Here is a 23,710-nt window from a genome sequence, read left to right as displayed (position 1 = left end):
ATGTTTTAAACATGTTTAAAACACCGGTCCAAGTTTTTTTTCAATTTGTTTTAATCGTTTTAAACAAAATGTTTTAAACATGTTTTTTTCCTTAAGCTACATATAATGTTAATTTTGTTTTTTTTTTATAAAAAAACATTTAAATTTTTAAAAATTACTTCATTTATTCAAAAGTTAAACATTAGTTACACGATTTACACGAAAAGGTTTTTGATTCAGTGTTTTTAACCAACTTAGCGGCTTTTTCAGTTCCCAGTCGGTTTCGTATTTTAGAATGAACCAGACCAAAAGCTGAAAATACTCTTTCTATTCAGGCTGAGGAAGCTACAGCAGTATGAAGTTGATTAACAACTTCTATAGTTTGCTCTGCCAAACTTGAGCTAGAACTATTATTCAAGGCTTTCCACCAAGTAATGAGTTTTATTTCACTTTTGAGTACAACGTCTGAAAACAAATAGTCTTTAAAAGGCGACATTTTTGCTTGATATTTTATTACATCAGGCATTATCGAGGGGTGATATGATGCTATGTACTGCATTGCTAAGTCACGTTGGTCCTCATCCAGTTGATTTCCGTTGAACCTTGGGTCTAGCATATTTCCTAAGAAATGTGCAGGAGTCAATGCCATTTGCAACCTTTTTTTACAACTTTCAATGTCTTTAGTTATTGCCTCTAGCTCGAAAAAAATTGAATTTAATATATAAATCTTCCTAAATAACTATAATTATCAAGAACACAACAGCTAGTTTAGTGTTGCAGCAGCACACGTGAAAGAAAGTACAAGCCGGCCTTGTCTCGTTATTTGTGATTATCTGGCGTGAGTGGCGTCTGCTCTTCTGTCTCGAGATTGTAGTTTGTAGGGCTAGACATAATCACTACCACTAAAAAAAGGTTTAAAACCTGTTTTAAACATGTTTTAAACATTGTTTTTTTTGTTGTAATAAAAAACTCATTTTAAACAAAAAAAACATGTTTTAATCATAAAAAACTGTTTTTTTGTTTTTTATGAAAAAAACATCATTTTTGCCAACCCTGGCTAATACCCAAGGCACCACCTTAGGCCTAAGTCATCAAGCGACTTTTAAAGCCATTAATTCAGGTGGTCGGGTTACAATGCAATGTGTTTTGCGAATGCAAACTGTCCTCAACAACAAAGTTCGTTGGTTCGTGTGAATAGGTCTCAACGAGAGGTCGGACATTCCCAAAAAAAGCGTAAGGGATTTCGAAATCTCTGTGATATCGCGATTTCGTCAAAGATTTCGCGATTTCGACAGAGATTTCGCGATTTCGACAGAGATTTCGCGATTTTGTCAGAGATTTTGAAATTTGGTCAGAGATTTGGCGATTTCGTCTTGAGAAGTGTACGGGATTTTGTATAAATGTCCGACCCCTCGGGTCTCAACGTTTGGATCAGAACTTTATATTGATTACTTTATTTTAATAAGATGTTTAATTTTTACGGTTTTTCAATTATTTATGTAAAAAAAAAGTGTTTTTTAAAAACAGAAAACTGGGAGGTGCTCATAAGTTTTGATTTTGAAAAACTGTATAAAGACAATGAATTCATTAATGTAACACGGAATGAAAAGTGAGATCAATAAATTCTTAGCCATAAGAAACGGAAATTTATTCGTAGTAGATACTGAATATTTTAACAATATTTTCGGTATTTTTGTCATAAATGTTTACCTTAAATATGTGCCCCAACGGACGCATCTCTTACGAGAGACCCATCTACCTGTCTAATGTTATTGGTTTGAAACGTGAACCTTCGCCGGACGCGCTTGTTTTCAAAATACGATTCTCGCGAAAAATAATAGTGCGTGGGAATTTCGTTATTATAAAGATTTTTTAAACCTGTTTTTTTCGGGAACATATAGTTTATAAATAAGTAAATATCCCCACGGAGATAATTAATTAGATCGTTAGTAACACCAGCGATAAAAGTAAATAGCTATCAGCGGTTATGTGGGAAAATCAACCCATTGTTTAATTTTTACGGTGAAAATGGATACTTCTTTGGTAAGAAATACATTCTATACTTCTCGTTTTATCGAAATAAATGAACGTAACTGAAAATTAACTAACTTTCGGTTCTAAGTTTACATTAACGCCCTCACAATTCAAAAGAAAATGCGGTCTGTAATATAAACGATAAGCGAGCGCGAGCGCGCCTCCTAGGATTGGACGAAGAATCGAAGCACGTGATATGCCATGACAATCAATGAGTGGCTGAAAGGAGGACCGCACCTGATATAAAAATGGGAAATGTCGCTCGTCCCAAGACCTTTTCGCGGAGGAGCAACTGGTAGGCCGATTCCTTCGTCGCGTGCACAGAATTTATAAAAATTCCGGGAAAGATGCTTCACGCGAAGCTGTTACGTTTATTCGCGATCTTGGCATTCGCCGGCCGTAAGTGTTACTCCGAAGAAACCCATCCAGACATTGATATTTGTTTGGAGAAAGTTTTTACCGGAATTAGCCACCCGGTGACCGCTTCTTACCTAGACAATACGCTAATTGTGGCCGAGCTGAAGGGCATCATACAACAGGTAAGGTGACGTATACTAACAAGGAGACGACCCGAGGTGTTACACACCGATTTCGTTCAAACTCGGGGGATTGGTAGACCTTCATGTAACTTGAAAAATACTAAATATAATTTATTCAATGGGCAACGGTTTTACTATGGCAACGAAAAATGTTTAGACAACATAAAATGGAAATTTTCCCATTGAAAATAACATGGGATTTGGACCGATTCCAAGGGTGAAAGATTTTAAAAAATTGAAAAGTTTTAAAATACCAAAATTATAAAATAAAAATTTAAAAATTGCCGAAAAAAATCAAAATTGATCACATTTCGATCAATTTGAACCGAATGGGTGAAAATGAACCAATATGGCTTAAATAGGAAAAATTTCAATTTTATGTTGTCAAAAACATTTTTCGTTGCCATGGCAAAACCGTTACCCATTGAATAAATTTGATTTTTCAAGTTACATGAAGACCAATCCCCCGAGTTTGAACGAAATCGGTGTGTAACACCTCGGGTCGTCTCCTTGTAAGAGCCCTGCTATCGCGGAAATTAAAGTTTTAGTCGGCCGTAGTTGGATCTTGACCGTCAACAAGCGCGTTTAGTTCTGGATATAAGGGACCGGGTGCTGACCACCGATGAACCGGGCGAACAAAGGGGACTACTAGGCTTCGCCATTCAACCAGAGAAGTCTGGAAAAATCTTCGTTTCGTATTGCAAAAAATCCGACAAAAAAGAATTTGATCACACGCTGGTCGTCTCCAAGTTTCATCTACAAAGGCGCAACAACCAAACTCAAGTTAGTAGAGGTTTTGATTATTTGATATTTTAATTGAGATACTTAAAAGCGAACCGCTTTGTAGATTTGTTACAAATGTTTTAGAACGTGAAAAAAAACCTATTAATTTTTAACGTGAAAAGTATTTAACTCTGGCATTTAAATAATCAACATAAAAACATTTATTTAACTGCAAAATAAATAAATTTCATATGATTATTTATTAAAAATAATGAAAGTATAAAATGAATTTAGTGTCTTAGACGTCTTTCTACGAACCTTTTGCTGCGCTTAAGCAATCTAATCTACCTTCTTTAACATGGCAACACCAAACATTTTAGGCTTCTGATTTTCCCAACTAGTGGCGTAGCCAGAAATCCTTCAAGAAAGGGATTCAAACTAACAAGGAGAGTACCCGAGGTGTTTATTGCCGATTTTGTTCAAAGTCACGCGTAATGTAGACCTATATGAGATATGAAATTTCCCAAAAGGAGACGTTGCACTACCCATTCGATTTGCTATGGCAACCGAAAAAGTTTTTGATCACTTAAAACAAAAAATCTCCATTCAAAAATGCACGGGATTTTCTCGGTTTCACAGCCACGAAATTTTTTAAAAATTTTGAAAATCACGAAATGGGTAATTTGGACCACATTTAGGTAAATTTCATCAAGTTTGGGTAAATTGGGACATTTTTGGGGTAAAATTGTAATCATTTTTGTGTAAAATAAGGAAAAAATCTTATTTTTGGTTTTAAATGGTCAAAAACATTTTCGGTTGCCATGGCAAATCAAATGGGTAGTGCAACGTCTCCTTTTGGGAAATTTCATATCTCATATAGGTCTACCGTACGCCCGACTATGAACGAAATCGGCAATGAACACCTCGGGCACTCTCCTTGTAAGCCAAACAATGACTTAGCCCTACAGCACATATGTAATTAATTTGAAAAACTAAATAAATATGAACTTGAACTTGATATCTTAGAGGGGTCTAGAAGTTGGTGACATTTTAGTAAGCCAAAGTTACACCGAAGAGGGGGAGGGGGGTTTGGACACCGAAACCCTCCCCTTGTATACGCCACTGTGCCCAACGTGACATTCCGTTCTAAGCTTATTTACAGGTTAAAACCTTTCTGTCAAAGCTATTAAAGCCAAGTGAGATGTTTAGGGAATCTATATAATCTTAAAAGCAGTTTCATTTTGTACGAAGTTAAAATCGCCATTAAATATCGTAGTAAAAGGGAAATTGAATTGAACCCTATAAATTGTTGGGTTTTCTCCTCCGAATGCGAAATAATTAATAGGCGCAAATCCAATCGCGGAAATAAGGATCTCGTGGAAATAAGGCTCTCGAGGAAAAAAGGTTTGAGCGGCGGGGAAAAGCGGCAAATCGGAAATTCGCGTTAGTTGTCAGGAGCGTTTAGCGCCGACTGTGACTTAAATGAAACGAGCGGACGATGGTGGCGCCTTTTACCTGACCATTCGCGGACAAAAATGCAGAAAGTACGCGCCCAAAAACGAATTAGCGCGGCCCCGACACTTACGGCGATGTTGAAATTTTAACGGAGAAAAGTTTCGAGAAACAAGTAGTCGCGGTCGTAAGACGCAAACAAAAAACTATCGAGACATTTCGCGTTTCGCGTAAAAGGCGTCTTCGCTGAGTTCGCTCCGTAAAGCCATCGGAGGTAAAACCATTTCCCGAACATGACGCGAGTTTTATCGGACAATAGAACGATGTGAATGAAACCATTCGCGCGCGGGCGCGTCAAATAAACACCTTTTGTGCAAAAGTGAAACTTTAGCTTTTAGAGATAATGAACGCTTCGCTATCTTCGAATGATAATGTAACGTTACAGCCCATTAAGTGTTCCGCAAATATTATTAGCTCACGGTTTACAGCGTTTAACCAAACACTGTCGTTCGCGTTTTACCCAGCTGCCATTTAAAAACTTTACGAAATAGTAAAGCGCCAGCGTTGCCAGATCGAAAATCTAAAATTATCATATCTAGGCCAAAAAATTATCGATTTTCCTGGAAAATTATCGTACATTTCTTTTTGGCGTAAATTTTAATTCATACATAAATGCGTTGAATTTAGATGATTTTTTTAAGCACTACAGGAGTTTTATTTCATGGAAATAAACAAAATGTCTATTATCATTATTAACTGAACTTAAAATGTTTAAAAATGTTTTAAAAAATGCGGTAATAGCTAGGAGTAATAAACTCACACTCTGGACTATGCGTACAGAAAATGTATATCATTCATTTTTAAGTAGAAAAGTTATATAAATTAATAATAAAATATAAATCGTTCGTATGTTTTAAAAAAAATCTAAAGATTATCGTTCATTATAGTACGTTGAGGCAGAATTATCGAAATAATGGTACGATATCGTACGCCATGAAAATTATAGTACGCCCTAAAAATTTTGATTAAATTATCGCACTGTGCGATAATTATCGTACGTCTGGCAACGCTGTAAAGCGCCTGGTTCTAATCGCGAGTTGTAATTCGGGGTTTTCCCGGGGCTCTTCCCTCTTGAACAATTTTCAAAGTGTGTAGAACGTTTTCGAAAGCAGTCGTACGATTGATAAAAAGTACAAATATGTTTTTATAAACATCTTCTCAAGCGAGTGGGTCTACAGTACAGTTCAATGGAAGATTTTAACTGTCAAGGGGGAGATCTAAGTTGGTTTGGAAGATAACATTTTGAAAAGTAAAGAATGAGGACTTTTGGCGTTGACAGTTCCATATCGCTGTCATGTAAATCTAGGCTTCACTCGAAAGTTAATAAAGTTGGGCACCAATGTAGGGATTGATTGAGGGAAGAGGATGGCGCTAGACTTCTTGTATACACCGCTGACGACATCAAAAAACGTGTTCTAGATTGAAATCCTACGTAATTAAATTATTGTACATTCATTAAATTTAGATTATTATTATTATTTAACAGTATGATCATCCTCTTAAATATCATTCTGACTACGTATAATAAATACTTGAGTCGTAGTCATTTCGAGTCTGCTCATATCACACAACTTGATTTAATTGTTTCCTAAGACCTCTAGTTAAGATTATAAGGTCATAGGTGTCAAAGTAAGAACTAGCAATAGAAATAGGTTAAAAGGGTTCAATTTGACGATGACTTTGTTGAATGGTTCCCCTTCTAATAATGACAAAAGTATAGCTTTTAGAAGTTCGTTTTGGACGTACCTTGTCGCGTGTGAAAAGATCGTTTTACTTCGTGCAGTTTGGCAAGCGGGGAAGTTTGCCATTTTGAAATGTTAAGAAAAGAACGCGTCTCTAGTGGCTGGCTCCTCATTTAATCGTTTCGAAGTGTGACTTGTCCCTCCGTAGACGAGACCGCACCCAGTATTTGGTCAGTTTGACGCGTCAACGAGCGCCAATTAAAACGTACTCGGGACTGGAGGGACAATTATCGCGGTATTCTGTTTGCGAAAACCGATACTGATTAATACATCATTATAAGCTAAAAATGTCCACTTATAATAACTCCTACTTCCTACTTTTGAAGGAAGACAGGTAATGGTGGTCCTCAGTTAAATAAGTAAAGTATCCTAATATTTCCGATTTAAAGTTGAACGCTAAATGTACGCCAAACTCTAACATTATAGAGTATTATAGCAATGCGACGTCGCGAGAACTGTGCGCAAGACCACGGCTTTGGCCAAAGATTTTTGTACTGTATAGTCAACTTTTAATAGGTTGAATTTCGACTGCACGCAACAGTCAAAGTGTCTAGATCCCAAACATATTTTTTTTTATTAATTTATCATATTCCAACAGATCACGAATACATATATTTTCTACTACTACCATAATATTTCCGCTGGGCCGGAAATTCAAATTAAGCCTGGCTATACGTATCTCGTACGCGGCGACACGATACTGAATTATTTACAACGCTATACTTCTCTAATACGGTTAATACGGCCCACTACTCCAGTGACCAAAGAACGCGAAACATCTCATTTGGTTTCTTCTTTCGTTTCTATGGTGAAAAAGGCGTATTCTAGCACGGAAGAGACTGTCATTGAAATCGATCAGCCGGGAAAAATTCATAACGGAGGACTGATATTCTTCGGGCCCGACTCTTTATTGTACATCGCCACCGGATCGGGACCCCCGGCCCCGGATGGAGCAGCCGACGACCACGACCGATTCAAAACGTAAGAGTATCCCCTTCCAGGGGCCACTATTGCCCTTTGCCATACCTAATGAGACTCCCCGCGAGTTACGGCTCGCGTCGGGGAGAATAATTGCTTCTCGTCGCTCGCTGTACGCAGGACGTCGTTGCTGGGCAAGTTATTGCGAGTGGACGTGAACGTGGATGGCCGGCCGGCCGGACGCAACTACGCCATTCCCGAAACGAACCCATTTTATCACGAACGAAATTCGACGACTACTCGAAGTGAAATTTACGCCATGGGATTCCGAAACCCCTGGAGATGCGCCGTCGATGACAATGTTTTAGGTAATTTAACCGCGATGCACCCCTCGACCTCTCTAATGAAAAGGTCGCCACTCGAGAATGGCCTGTTGATTTGAAAATTGAGCTTAGGGTTCAAATTCGGTGAACTATCACGGGGTAAAAATAGGGAGAGCCAACTTGTAGCGTGGAATTTCCGAATTAAGTCCAGATTTACTATATTTTAATAAGTTGTAATCCAATAGTTGATTTTATAAAATGTCTTTACGCTTGCCCAACTTGTTGAAATGTTGCCCTGGAATACTTCAGCCAATGCCTAAGAATGAGTTCATAAGCTCTTTAGTGGGAGAGAAAACGGATCCACAGATGAAGCGGGGAGGAAACATTTCAACAAGATGGCCAGGGTTATTTTATAAAAAGAACTATTCTAAAATATATTAAAAAAAAAGAGAATGCCACGGTCAGCTGGATTGGGCGTAGAATATTTGGCACCAAGTGCTGGTCGCTTGGTGCCAAAGCTCGGGTTTAGCCCATTACGGGAAATTGGGACTGGTCTGGACAGAGATAATCGACCCCACGCTACAACAACGATAAATTCCGGGTTTCGCCAGGCTTTCACTATTGGGGCCTCCGATAATCATTACATTTAAATACCTCTGGAACTTACGATATTACTTTTCACAAAAGATATTAGTAGCTTTGGGAAAGTTATATTTGGGTGCACCATAATAATAATTATTATTATTAATGCTTTTAAATAACCGTATTACAATTAAATATTTCTTTAGCAACCTTTATATAACAATTTCTTTATTACACTATACCCCTAAACACCTATTTATATTTGGATTTAAATTTAATGATTATCGCAGGCCCAAATAGTGAAAGCCCGACGAAACCCGGAATTTATCGTTGTTGTAGCGTGGGGTCCTTTAGATTATTCTCAAATTTAGTTTAACGATATTATTTTTATTATTATCTCTCAACCGCTACAAACCTCACTTTTAATGTAAGAAGGTTATTTCTGGCACCTTCTACTTGTATTTAGGACAGACTCCCGTTATAGTGGACTCAGAATCAGTGGCGTAGCCAGGGGGGGCACAAGGGGCACATGCCCCCCCCGAAACGTATGGTCGTACGTATAAATATTTTTTTATTTTTTTACTTTTTTTTCAATGGTGTGCCCCCCCGAAACAAAATCCTGGCTACGCTATTGCTCAGAATATGCACCCTGTTCGCCTCCTGATTCCCGGAAAGAAATCACGCCCCTCTGTTCACCGGAATACATTCTTGGAATAGCAGTGGAAAAACAGATCGCTATATTTAACGCTATACCGACAACTTTTCAAGAAAAGGCGTATATTATCTCTCCTTATGATTACTCCGTGGAATTTTCTCTATCGAGTATCGGCGCTCGCGTATAATCTCGGATCGCTGCGGATCACTAATATTTTATGTTCATACAGGCGAAACTATAAAGTAAATTTGGTCTTAACCAACTTTTTAAAATGGGAAAACAAAATCTCGGGACTACCATTTCACAGCCAACTTCGATTCGGTAACTCCTGTCAATAGTTGGCCGTGCGACGGTAAAGAAAAAAATTATTCCTTAAAGATACTGCAGACAGCTAATTAACTTACACCTTTCTATAATAAAATGTTTTTATTAATAATAATAATTAGATAATTTATATGAATCGATCAAAATTTAAACCGCCATTAGCAAAATAAAATGAATAATAGTGCGTATTTCTTAGGATAGATGGCGCTGCAGTTCTCCACAAAATCCCGTGACTAACATTTTTTAGCCTTCCTGGACTTCAGTTTCGCCTATTGCGTATAGTCTTAATGTAAACAAGTCCAGGCGATCAATTTGAAGTTTGCGCTGACAAGACTAAAAACAATTAGACATATTGAAGAAAGAAGTTTTTTTGCAATTAACTAACTACAGTTGACAATTGTAGGCGTACGCGATGCTGATTCCGAACGAAAAAGATTCCGCATCATTTGCGGAGATTTGGGAATTGAGCCTCGCAATGTCGACGAAATCGTGGTCATCCATAATGGAGGAATTTACGGCTGGATGGACTTGTCCGACGCCAGGTGCAAGGATCTGGAATCTTGCAGATTCTTAAGTACGTTTTAAAGGGGTGACATCCTATCAGAAATTTATTGATGTAGTTTTTAACAGAGAAGTAACCGTCTAGAAACTTACAATGAAAAATGTACCATCGCAAGTCTAAATGATTTTTCATTATTTTTTAAACGTATAGTTTGAAAAATAAGCGATAGCTTGATAAATAATAACAAGCGAATAGCACAAGCAGGATAAGAATAACTTCTTACGAATGATATATATTATATATATCTTATAATCGATAGTATATCGGGACACAAGGAGTATATAATAATAATCAGCTAAGCTAATACCCAATTCACCACCTTAGGCCGAAGTCATCAAGCGACTCTTAATGCTATTAATTCAGATGGCCTGGTTACAAAAAGTAGGAAGGTGGTAGCAGGCCCTTCTTGCCACGCGAGCCAACAGCTCCTTAAACTTAGTATTACAGTTAACCTCAATGGAAACGGGAAACCGCCGATAGCCAATGGCGAGAACTTGCAAACTGCAAGTATGAAGATTCTTGAGGAGTAGTTTCGAGTTTTCATCCTGTACCACAAGCTTGGATCGTACCCGGCTATTCTTACTGCGAGGCGAAAGTGTTAACCACTTCGCCACCCCACTTTCCAACTGTCCCTAAGACAAGACTCACTAAATCCTGACCCAAAACTATAATAATTAGGTTTTGAGTAATTTCAGTGATCGTATAAGATGGCCACATGTTTGATCACCTTGGAATTTCAGAGAACGAAGGAGGTCTTCCCGTGTCCAAGATACTGCCCGTCTTTACGCACCGTCACGAGAAAGGTCAGCAGGCGCTAATTGGCGGCGCGATTTACAGAGGGCGGCAAGTGGCCCAGTTAAGAGGCGCTTATATTTACGGAGACTACATGCACGAGTAGGGCGTGAAATAATAGAAATAACAAAAGTTGACGTGGTACAAAGTTAAGCTTATTGTTTTGTTTAGCACCATGCATTACCTGAGAGATGTAGATGGGAGCGGCGAGTGGGCTGGTGCCAATTTGGAAATCAGATACAAACATGAAAAAGTGGACTCCGAAAAGATATTTTTGATCGCTTTTGTCGAGGACCCGAAGGGTAAGAAAATAAACTGTCCATAAGGACGGTTTATTCTGAACAGCCATAAGATAGTTTCTCTAGTAATCAATTAGGCATATTCAGTTTGCGTAGCGGCCATCGCGAAGATTTCATTAGGTACTGGATTTTTTTCCGCTAGCTCTTACGAAACTGACAAATTTTGATCCAACTGAAATCAAGACATACATTTATAGTTTGAATAAAATAATATTGATCAAATCGGAATAAAGCTGAAATCCTTACATAGTAATTGGATCAAATATAACACATTTTAGAATTTGGATTTGAACAATTTTACACATAAATTTGCAATTAATTTTGATGTACTATTTTCGAAAGGGCTTTAGGCATTTGCCATTTTAAAACACAAAGGGCCTGCTTAGCAGCGAAATCCCTGCAGATAATTGAGATTATCGCCAGGGCCATTAGGTGAACCTTTGTTTTTTGAGAAGTCTAATTAACGGTACGATTCGAATGTTCGGATATACTCTTGATAGTACAATAGGTGGACACTTTTAGCTTTCTCCTAAAACGTACGTGTAAAGAGGAGAAATCGGATTAGTCATCTGTTTAAAAAGTCGGTTAAAGAGCTTCTCTGTTAGTGTGGCTAGTGTGGCAAGCGAATCTTTGAATTAAAGCGTACTATTATCGGTATACGCAAACATCTTCGATTCTTTGTTCGCGGATGTCAAGGTTTTATAATTTACCATTTTGTCCCAATTTACATTGGTCAAAAATTATCCTTAAAACCAAAGAAATGTTTCAAGCAAAAGACAAACAATATAGCCTTAGAATTATACTTACGTAATTTAACGTAACCATGAATATAACGGATGACTATTTTCGAGGTAATTCAGCTTTCCAGCGTATATTTTCTTAACTCGTGGTGAAAGACTGTTCAGATATTTCACTTCATACAACTTTTAACGACCGCCAACAAGTGCAAAACGTCGAGGTTAAAATAATTTTAAGCTTTGCGACGTCACACAATTAGTTCACGGAATGAAATTGGGAACCGTTTCTGTCACAAGTTCTGATAAATATCAGTCGGACATTTTGAAATCTGTACCAGGACTACCAGTCAATAGCCCCCCAAAAATATATGAATTATAGGATAAAATTTGCAATACTATAGAATAATTAAAGGATGAAAATTCGCAACACCATAAAATAATTATAGGATAAAAATACAATAGAACAATTATAGGATAAAAATTAGCAATACCATAGAATAATTATAGGATAAAAATTATCAATACCATAGAATAATTATAGGATAAAAATTAGCAATACCATAGAATAATTAAAGGATACAAAGTAGCAATACTTATACTAATAATTATAGGATAAAAAGTAGCAATACCTATACTAATAATTATAGGATAAAAATTAGCAATACCATAGAATAATTAAAGGATACAAAGTAGCAATACTTATACTAATAATTATAGGATAAAAAGTAGCAATACCTATACTAATAATTATAGGATAAAAAGTAGCAATACTTATACTAATAATTAAAGGATAAAAAGTAGCAATACCATAGAATAATTATAGGATAAAAATTAGCAATACCATAGAATAATTATAGGATACAAAGTAGCAATACCATAGAATAATTATAGGGTACAAAGTAGCAATACCATAGAATAATTATAGGATAAAAAGTAGCAATACCATAGAATAATTATTGGAGACAAAGTAGCAATACTTATACTAATAATTATTGGAGACAAAGTAGCAATACTTATACTAATAATTATAGGATACAATTAAGTAGCAATACCATAGAATAATTATAATTATATAATTATATAATTATAACTAAGGGCTTTAGTTTTCCTATGGCAATGCTCTTGACCTCTCCATTTAAAAAAGCATGAGATTTTCTCGGTTACCCAAATTTTGATAAAATTTAACCGAGAAAATCCCATGCTTTTAAATGGAGATTTTTTGTTTTGAGAGATCAAAAACATTTTCGGTTGCCATGGGAAAACTAAAGCCCATTGCAACTTTTCCCTCTTTACAATTTTCATACTACCATAAGGTCTACCTAACCCCCGAGTTTCAACAAAATCGGTGATAACCACCTCAGTGAAAAGTTTTCGACGTCTGAAAAATTGTAGATATGATTTTATTTTTTCTATAGGCGAATTTCTGGTCCTGAAATACCAATATGGTGGTAAAGATCCGGCAGGTGGGGCGATTTTCAAAATGAGTCCGCGAGAAAAATGTAAAAGCGTAAAAAATGGCTATCAACTCGCTTATCGTAATATTGGGTATGTTATTTCTAGGCAACGGCGTTTCCAGTTTAACTAATCTCGCCAACGCAAAAGTCATCATATTAATAGCCATCTTAAATACCGTCTCTTATACGAAATGTCTTAAGTTATAAAGTTATACGCTAGATATTCTTCTAAAATACAGTTTCCGCTACAGTCAAGCTGGTCAAATTAGCTCGGCGTGAAGAGCCTTGGTTTTCAGAATCCGTTTTGTTTATGCCATTTATATCACGATCCATCGTCTACAAACGGCATAGACAAGCTACGTTCACACTTTAAAAAACAGAACCTTTTAGGGAAAGCTACGTATTGTACGTGACTAACGAGTAAGTGTAAGAGAACTGTTTAATAAAAAAAAAACAAATGGAGCTACAAATAAGTTTTATTTTGTTAAATGTTTATAAATTTTCAAACTCGTCGATTCAAGGGGAACGGCGAGAAATCCAGGATGCTCAAGATTGGAACAATTAAGGATCTCGACATCAATATGTTCAAAGTTAATATTACGAAGCGAAAGCTATACTAGAAACCAATAACGAAATTTTTTATGATAAATACCGAGTGGCGCCATCTAGTATTAAAAATACTTCTCTTTCACGATGAAAAAAATATTTAATCAACGAAATAGAAATCGAGACAGTCGCCATTACCTTTGAAAATATCCCTTAACTCAAAGCCGCTATATTAATGATAATTAAATATAAAATAAAAAGGATTTATGGCGGTCTTTGACGAGGCGGTTGATAATATTGAAGGCTGGGTTTGTAAGTGCGACTTTTGTTGCGCGAATGGTTACCAGATGGCGGTTGCGCTCCGTCTCGGTACGGATCGTTCGAATCGGGATAGTAACCCGCCGCTTGGCCTTGGTTGTCGGAGCGTCGATTGGGATTGTGGTAGCCGCCGCCGTACGACGACTGATGGTGAAAGGCTTGAGGCGATTGTCCGTGATCCGTCGAAGGCGGCACGTCGAATGAGTTCCCTCGGTTCGAGCCACGTTTCGACGCTTCCCGCTAAGAGACATTTTAATACCATCAATTCAATATCGCGCATTCATCAAGCGCGCCAGAAGAGATATGGAAAATTACAACCGTATCAATTACAGAGACCGAAGCGAATTCATTATAATCAGAAGTGTATAGCATTCCGAGAGAAGTATTCAACTCCCTTTACCGCTCACGTTATTCCCAGGCTTCCATTGATTTTTCAAAATACGTTTTGGAAGAAAAAATTATTACAAAAAAAATATGAATTATAAATATATAAATATTCTGATATTTAGGCAGAGTAATTTCAACATTTTATATCAACCGGGCTATCCATGTTTGGGCTGTGATGTGGTGAAAACTGTTTCGAGCCTGCGAAGGTGAAAGTTTCATTTTTAAAGGCCTAAATGAACACTTCTCACGTACGGAATATATGATAAACCTCTGATTATAGCGATAAGTCTAAAGCGACGCGCACTCCTCTAAGAGGCGATATTGAGACAATACGTGTTTAAATCAAACATCCTTCAAGGAAATCGCCCGAAAGTAATATTTCCGAGAGCTAGGACCAGTGGCGTAGCTGATGGTCCGCAGGGCCCGCGGTGAGGGGGGCCTCGAGCTTCGGGGGGGGGGGCGCTAACCATAAAAAAATTAAAAAGGGGGGGCCTCATAGAGATTTTTGCGGGGGGGGGGGGCTCTGGGTTACCAGCTACGCCACTGGCTAGGACCCGCAAGTACTGTTTATATAATGCTTGTTGAAATAATGGAATCTTTTCACCCGCAAATAGAACTCCGTGTCTATGCTAATCTTTATTATGTCAGAAAAAGCTACTTGGTTGAAAGGGAACGCATACTGTATAGGTGAAAAGTTTCAATTATTTTAACAAGCACTATATAAACAGTGACTTGCGGGTCCTGGTTCTCTTCTTCTTGGCAATTTCCTTGAAGATGTTTTATTGAAGCGTCTATTAGCCCAAAACCTGCCAAATTAAACGAAAAAGTTCGTGCTGAAACAACGGAGAGTAAGATACCGAACAAAACGTATTTTATAATGAAATGTGTTGCTCAACTTTTAACGCGAATTCTCTTCCGAGGTTCTCCTATTTCGCGCTTTAGAAAAGTTGTTATTGTCAAAGTTACATTTCTACACATAGCGAGTAAACGAATACGAAATTTTTGGCGAAAGACCGATAACCATTTGTCCAAGGAAAAGATCAATTCGCAGGGTCACGAAATTAGCGAGCGATTTTTAAAAACCCGAAGTTTAACCAGAAGGAGCCAACAGTCTGAAACGAACAAATTCGAACTAAAAACCTTGGAAAATGTTTTCGTATTTCATTTTATGTCGAATTTTTCACGAGTTGAACTTTTGATTATAGTTTTTACGTTAAAATAGTGTTAAAAGTTGTTTTATTGTAATAAATCAATAAGTATATATTCCCATCACGCAAAAACCGGTCAATTGGCGCCATCTACTATAAATAAAAGCGTTAAAATCGAACCTCTAATAGATGCTTCGCTCTTAATGATGGTTTCCTCGTAAGCAATTTACGAATCGGTCTATTAGCACGCGCAAGTGCGTTAACAAAATTTAATCATTCGCTTCAATCATAATCGAAAGCTTGAAATTAATCACTTATTTCAACCAGAAGCGAAAGGTGAAATAAAAAGGCGCTAACCGTTTGATTTGAGCTGCCGCCGCCGTAAAATACATCGTCAATCAGAACTTCTTCGTAGTTGCCATATTCGGTAAATTGCACAACGCAGGTATTTCCTTCACTGGTCGCGAAAATCGTCGCGTTGTAAAACTGAAAAAGAAATTAATATAAATTAATTGGAGGTTAAGATTTTTATATAAGAATGAATGACCCGGGAAAACCACCAAAAAAATAACCCCAGAAATGAAAGTGGCGTTACGATCCCAAACCAATATAGTTTAACAGAAAAAATACCTCATTTCTTCCACTATTCAGGTATTAACCCAATTTAATATGGCGTTTTCCCCCTGTTAATAATTCCCACTCTTCATTAGTAATTACGTTCACGTAAGGTAAAACCCTCTTACAACCACCAAACCAAAATACACAGACCGTTTGGGCTCTATAGATAATTCGTTTAGAAACTATTAACTCGGGCATTATCGACGCTGCAATGTGCCGTTGGTCTTTTACAATTTGTAGAGTTTTTGAGCATCTTGAGCTTTACGAGCGAGAGGTTAAATGTTTTTGGTAATATTTTTTAAAGAAACCTCAAGGATATTTTGGCGGCCAGGGTTATTTTGTCAGATTTCCCCTTCTCGACTCGTGTCTGTTCCAAAGTGAATTTTTTAACGAATGACTTTTCGCCTCTGGCGCACGTGGTATTTCCCAGAACGTGTATTTCGAAGATTCGATACAATATACCTTATTCAATGATATTCCCAATTACGTAGCGTAATATAAGTCATTGCGCAATTGACTCTTTGAGAATAATAATAATTTAGTCAAAGTTGGCAGTTACCCAAATAAAGCTGTAAAATCAGATACAAAATTAAAATTTAAAAACGAAATTGGCCAAATACAATGAGTTATTAAAACGAAATTAGTACCAGGTCTGGATTTGATTCTACAAAAACTATTTTTCAGCGTATAGATTAATCTTGCCTCTAACGTTCAAAATAGTTTCTTGGTAATAGACAGTTGAACCGTTGGCGACTCAAGGTTAGTTTCTTACGAATTCAGCTAGAGATCGCTTCTTTGGCTCCGGGGGAGTCATTTTATTATAATATAAATAATTAACTATTGAATTTAAATTGCTAAAACTATTTTAAGCGATAGAAGTGAGTGGAAAGTATAGATACGATAACGTATTTCAAGGAAACCACTTCTCCAATCAGGTTGAAATTTTAGAAATGTATTCTTTGTCGTATATTCTGTGGTATAATTATGTAATATCCTTTTGGAAAACCTTAAATAAATCATTTACTACTGATTAATAATAAGCTTTGTCGTCGTTTCGCTAAAAACAAAAGAAAAATAATAATATATAATATAATACAATATAATTTAATATAAAATATACAGGATGTTTCAAAAGGTTATGCAAAAATGTTAAGGAGTGAAAAGAGCGCCAGAGAGCTTCAAAGTGTGGCCTACTAGCCCCTGGAAGTAGGCTGCAACAAGCGCAAAACCAAGCAGCAGGGACTTTAAATACTGTTTAAGTTTACTTTTTTACGCTCGTTACCTCGATTTGTTTACGAGCCTTAATGTTCGCATTTCCCTGCTGCTTGGTTTAGCGCTTGTTGCAGCCTACTTCCAGGGGCTAGTAGGCCACACTTTGAAGCTCTCTTGAGCTCTTTTAACTCATCGTAGGAAAATGGGAAAAAACAGGCATACTTCTCAACTCACCGCCTACAACTCCTTAACATTTTTGCATAACCTTTTGAAACACCGTTTATATAATTTATGATATGTTAAAAATCTTATTTGTCGTTTGGCTAAATTAGGATCAAAGTATAGAGAAAATAGACGACTTGGTATTTTTTTAATTATAATTAAATTATATAATAATAAATAATAAACATTATTTGTGGTTTGACTAAGATCAAAGTGTAGTATCCGCAGTTAGAAATAATTCGCCACCTCCACCATTAAAATTAGATTGATTTATATAACACAAACTCGCTCGGCCCAATAGGGCTATCAAAATACCAATTTCCACATTTTACGTAATATTTTATTATATTTGGCGGAATATCCTGTTTGGTGGCGTTTTCCTGAAATATATCAATAGTAAGTGGTCGGGGCTGAAACACACAAGGAAACTACCCGAGGTGGTTATCACCGATTTTGTTGAAACTCGGGGGTTAGGTAAACCTTATTGTAGTATGAAAATTCCCAAAGGGGAAAGTTGCAATGGGCAGTTTTCCTATGGCAAAGGAAAAGGTTTTTTACCTCTCCATTTAAAAAAGCATGGGATTTTCTCGGTTACCCAAATATTGTTAATATTTAACCAAAATTGATCAATTTTATCCAAAATCCTTTATCAATTTTACCCAAAATAGGTGAAATTCATCTTTTTGGGTAAGTTTTGAAAATTTAATTCCCATGCTTTTTTAAATGGAGATTTTTTCGTTTAGAGAGCTCAAAATAATTTTCGGTTGCCATGGAAAAACTAAAGCCCATTGCAACTTTTCATACTACCTAACCTCCGAGTTTCAACAAAATCGGTGATAACCACTTCGGGTAGTCTCCTTGTCAGTGAGAGAGGAGGGGCGAAGAATCTCAAAACCCGTCAAGTCATTGTTTACCCCCTAAATGTTTCTCAACGGCGTAGTCAAAAATGAATTTATTTGTACTTGGAGAGAATGACTATGTTGAGAAGAGTTGCACGAATACCCCTACTGGCCCGAGTGAGGGGAGACGTCAGTTTGAGGGAACCAACGAGATTCCTGGATGAAAGGCTTTTTTAAGGGGGGAAGGAGCTTACTGTTCGAGCGCGAGAGGGATTGCCAGAGCCACGCTAAAAATCGTCTCGACAGAGTCATTCTCCCAAAGTAGAAATAAAGCCATTCTTGGTGTAGTCATACACGAAAACTTTTACAGTAAGAGGAAGCGATGATTCAACAGGAGGAAGCCCACCAGGTCATCGGTAAGGAAATGCCATACCCGTTATTTTGCGCCCTCAATGCAAATACTGCAATATCTTACGCGTAAAACTAGATTCTAAAAATTATAATTTAGTTACGATATTAGACGGGTTAAACCACTCTAAATCGTGTATGGGAATATTGGTAGTAGCTTTATTCTGTCCAAACCACACTCCTACACGTTATCGAGGGATTGGTTAACTTGTCTAATGAAATTGCGCGTGAAAACTTGAATAAAAATTATTTATAAGCGCGCCGTGTACTTAGGAAAGTCTTCTTCCGATTTGACCCGCGGCATTTCTAAAAGATTTTATTTGGCCAAGCTACGAGTATGTGCAGTTCGTTTCATTTTATTTATTTATACGCAATGCAGAGAAGTAAACAATAATGTGTTAATTTATATTTAAAAATATAAATAAAATATATATATAAATAAATAAAAAGGAAATATTGTTAGCGCGTGAATTTCGCCAACAGCATCACAATTGACGAAATGTATTTAATTATATACATGAAATATTCGTTGCAGGGTACTCAACGGCTCGAAATGGAAGTCAGTTCAATGAGCTTAGCCTAAAAGTATCTTTTGTAATTGACGGGATAGAGACGGGAAAATAAAAAAGATTTAAATTTAGATTGTAGCATAATGGGTAAATTCGACTCCTTTCTCCCCGCTGGACGAACAATGGAAACCCGAGAAAGCGAAAGAACGCTCTGACCTCAAAAATATCAACATTGCAATATTTATCCCGCCTCCTCGTGTCCTCCATCGCCGATGAGTTCTACTTAAAGAGGCTTTTGCAAAAGGAAAACTTATCAAATCCGTTCGCCAAAGCCAATGAAAGAAAAAAGAATAAATGTAAATCCGGTTTTGTTTTTTGTTTTATAAAACCGAGTATTTTACGCGATAAACGCCCAAAGGCCCTTAAAATTGCCAGAACATTTCCACTTTGAGTTAACAATTTACTACGTTGGAGGGAGAATTTCTCGCGTAACATATATTCGCATTTTTAAATAGATTTCTCGATGAGTAATTCGTACGCAACCCAGATTGCAAAATACGAGAGGATTTGAAACGGAATTTTTGAGTAAATGCGTTAGACGATCTATCAAGGATAAGGGTTATCAATCCCGCATTTCGTTTTATATTTTCTCGAAGAATAGGATACCCCTAAATAATAGGTAATAAAGACTCGAAAATGGGGACGAAAAAGCTTGATTTTCTACTTTTCTGTTAAGTTGGAAAAGGTTCACGGAAATTAACAGCGTCGTTCGTGAGATTCTGGCGGAATTTCGGTTTGCTCCTCCCCTTCAATCACGTGACTCAGGGTTCGTACAACTATTAGAAAACCGATTTCCCTGATATTTCCAGGTTTATCCACTAATATTTCCCTGATATTTCCAGGTTTATCCACTAATATTTCCCTGATATTTCCAGGTTTCTCCTCTAATATTTCCCTGATATTTCCAGGTTTCTCCACTAATATTTCCAGGTTTCTCAACTAATATTTCCAGGTTTCTCCACTAATATTTCCAGGTTTATCCACTAATATTTCCAGGTTTCTCCTCTAATATTTCCCTGATATTTCCAGGTTTCTCCACTAATATTTCCAGGTTTCTCAACTAATATTTCCAGGTTTCTCCACTAATATTTCCAGGTTTCTCCACTAATATTTCCAGGTTTCTCCACTAATATTTCCAGGTTTATCCACTAATATTTCCAGGTTTATCCACTAATATTTCCCTGATATTTCCAGGTTTCTCCACTAATATTTCCAGGTTTCTCAACTAATATTTCCAGGTTTCTCAACTAATATTTCCAGGTTTCTCCACTAATATTTCCAGGTTTCTCCACTAATATTTCCAGGTTTATCCACTAATATTTCCAGGTTTCTCCTCTAATATTTCCCTGATATTTCCAGGTTTATCCACTAATATTTCCAGGTTTATCCACTAATATTTCCAGGTTTATCCACTAATATTTCCAGGTTTATCCACTAATATTTCCAGGTTTATCCACTAATATTTCCAGGTTTATCCACTAATATTTCCAGGTTTATCCACTAATATTTCCAGGTTTATCCACTAATATTTCCAGATTTATCCACTAATATTTCCAGGTTTATCCACTAATATTTCCAGGTTTATCCACTAATATTTCCAGGTTTATCCACTAATATTTCCAGGTTTATCCACTAATATTTCCCTGATATTTCCAGGTTTCTCCCCTGATTTTCCAGATGCAAGATCCCCTCAATAAAAACTAAGGGTTTATCTTTTTATGTCACAAACACTGATCTAGTGTAACTCTAAATGTCATTGCTAACTTAATTAATGTTTTCACGAAGAAGTTAATTGTCCATAATTTAATAATGGGCGATTGGTTCCATATTATTATATATAAGACAAGTAATAAAGGCAAATCTTTAGTAAGAAAATTTGTACACCCCCGTTTTACTAAATAATGAGAATTTCCCTGACTTTTCTGTAGACAATCTAATTCCCTGATATTTCCCGGTTTTCCAGGTCTGTAGGAACCCTGACTTTATCATACTTTCCCAAAACACGTTATTATGTAGCTCCACCCTCAAAATTTCAATGATTTTGTTTCCCTTTAAACAAAAGAAAAATAGCATAAATCAGACTTCTTTCAATGACGTCATTGAAGTTGCCTTTGTAAACGCAAAACAAGGGTTACGTTTCTAGGATCATAATAAAACGGGAAATTAAATTAAAAAGATTAATCATAGATTCTAATTAAAAGAAATAATTCAAATGGTAGTTTGAAGTAAAGGAAACAAGACACAACAGTGTTGTTTCGGAGTTACAGCGTTCAAATTTACCGACTTCCTTCTAACTGGAAGTAATTAGTAAAGTGTACGGGCGTATAACGCGCTATCGTACAAAAATGCGTCTATTTCATTTCACTGGTATGCTAATTAAGAAATAGCGGTAACCTTGAAGTGATGAAAAGAGTTTTCGTATAGCTTTCAAACCAGTCATATTTCACTTCTCGAACAGCGTATTTTGTGTGACGGGAAAATTAATCGTGTGACTGAGAAATTTATTAATTTTTATTACAAAAATAAATCATCGAAATATGCCCGCTGAATATAAAGAGATTTTAATTAAGATTTCCCACGATTACTAATTCGAGTCTTTGGTTTTTAATTTTTAAGCGAGGGTTGTCGAGGAAGGGATTTACGCGATCGTGAGAAATGAGGAAATGGTCTGATTCGAATTTTTGCTTATTTCAGAAAAAAATAAACATCATCGCGGGGTTAATTTAATAAACTGAATTTCAATTCAGAAATAATTAATTTATAATATTCAATTTATGGAAATGTATAAAATCGTTTCTGTAGCAAAACTGGCAATGCTAATTTGTAACGTATAAAAGGAAAAATTAAATATCATTAAAATTATTTTAATTTTTAATTCGCGTTACCGGTAAATGTTAAATTTTAAAAATTGTTTTAATGAAATAAAAATAATAAGATATAATAAATATATCATTTTTTTATTAGAATAAAAAATAACCCATGGATCATATAACACATGTTATTTATGACGAAATCAAAAACCTTTTTAAAGAACTAATTGTTCGTGGAAGGAATCAAATATGTTATAGCAATTGTTACTGTTTGAACTTTTGGAGCTCAAATAAAAACTGCGAAAAACTTCAATAGAATACCGAGAACTTCTTTTTTTAAATTTGACTTTTAAATAAATTCGTAGAAATTAAATGTTGATAAAAGGAGTTAATAGCAAATATTCCGGAAATTTACGTTCATACAAAAAGATACATTTATTTGATGCGGTTGAATTGGAACTCTAAATACCGCTATAAAATATCCCGGAACCCCCATACACTAAAATGTCTTTTTTCCCGTATATTTTTACAATTTGGTTGTCATTTATACGATACAGCCTAGTTTTGGGTTTTTTCCCACATTTTGTTTAAATTTTTACATTTTATTTGGTCAGATTTGTTAGTATTCTCTTCAATGCATTTTGATATTTAAAATTTCTTTACCAATTTAAAATTATTTTTACGCATCTAAGGTAAACAATTACGCATTAAGATCATAAGATGATATTTATATTAGTTAAAATCTGTTCGCGAGGGAACTAACACTCCGTAGCTTTGGCTGTGGCCGCCATGTGGGGGTTGAATTTTTTTCAATAGGAAAAAGCAGGGGTGACGTCGTGTGACGTAGAACTGTTAGTTCCCTATACGGGTAAAGATCAGATTGAGATAAGTAAAACAAAATCCGATAAATTAAAAATAGGGATATTTTAAACCCACTATACGTATAGTTCCTTAAAATAAATACGCCAAAATTTTAAATATTTTTCAAATTATTGTATTTAAAGCTGGCATCATTTAACAAAAGAAATAAATATATTGTTGGTATCTTAAAATGAATAATTTGATTAAAGAATTTTGGAATAAAATTAAAATTTTGTTGTTTTGCTAGTGTGATAAAAATAACTGAAACCGAAAATAAATATAGAACCGTTTACTATATTTACAAAATACGTGTCAAAAGAAAAGAACGGAGGTAAAATGTTGGGGTTTTTCCCGTTTGGAAGTTCGAACTGCTGACGAAACACCCACTTATTACGAAAGTAGAAAGAAAGCAAATAAAAAATAATTTAATTTAAATTTTTGGTCATTTCATTCCTTTATAGAGCAACAATTTTTTTAAACTAATAATGTTAAGTGGGCTGCTTATATAACAAGTCCCAAAATCCTTTTATGGATTCAATTCAAAAGGATTTTTAAAGTTATGGGAGAATGTTTTTACTTTGGAAATATCAAAACACT

At 36.0% G+C, this 23,710-nt stretch overlaps 2 protein-coding genes across 2 annotated transcripts in view; one reads left to right on the top strand and one right to left on the bottom strand.

Moving 5' to 3' along the window:
* The first annotated feature begins 2,307 nt into the window (after positions 1-2,307).
* Positions 2,308-13,536, top strand: LOC149947276 (HHIP-like protein 2). Its single transcript, XM_090173726.1, has 9 exons — positions 2,308-2,552; positions 3,111-3,335; positions 7,347-7,510; positions 7,628-7,815; positions 9,735-9,905; positions 10,634-10,787; positions 10,857-10,987; positions 13,137-13,220; positions 13,282-13,536. Exons 1-9 carry the CDS (start codon positions 2,361-2,363, stop codon positions 13,380-13,382), a joined length of 1,410 nt encoding a protein of 469 aa, XP_090029852.1. The 5' UTR covers positions 2,308-2,360; the 3' UTR covers positions 13,383-13,536.
* Positions 13,537-13,633: 97 nt separating this feature from the next.
* The window catches only part of LOC149947274 (tudor domain-containing protein 3-like), a 48,031-nt gene continuing 37,954 nt past the window's right edge, over positions 13,634-23,710 (bottom strand). Inside the window, exons 10-11 of the mRNA XM_090173725.1 lie at positions 15,932-16,060; positions 13,634-14,279 (exon numbers count right to left, since the gene is read on the bottom strand). Of these exons, the coding sequence (XP_090029851.1) occupies positions 13,986-14,279; positions 15,932-16,060 (423 nt within the window). The 3' untranslated portion in view covers positions 13,634-13,985. The remainder of the gene's footprint in view (positions 14,280-15,931; positions 16,061-23,710) is intronic.

This window comes from Leiobunum rupestre, chromosome 4 (genome assembly GCF_980474605.1).
Source record: "Leiobunum rupestre chromosome 4, qqLeiRupe1.1.hap1, whole genome shotgun sequence".
Taxonomy (NCBI): Eukaryota; Metazoa; Arthropoda; class Arachnida; order Opiliones; family Sclerosomatidae; genus Leiobunum; species Leiobunum rupestre.
Note: the sequence above shows the minus strand (reverse complement) of the source record. Positions and strands in the feature narration are given on the sequence as shown.

Coding starts and splice junctions, on each gene's coding strand:
- LOC149947276 (XM_090173726.1), top strand. CDS start 2,361: ATGCTTCACGCGAAGCTGTTACGTTTATTCGCGATCTTGGCATTCGCC. Junction 2,553..3,110: donor TGAAGGGCATCATACAACAG/GTAAGGTGACGT, acceptor AGTCGGCCGTAG/TTGGATCTTGACCGTCAACA. Junction 10,788..10,856: donor TACGGAGACTACATGCACGA/GTAGGGCGTGAA, acceptor TGTTTTGTTTAG/CACCATGCATTACCTGAGAG.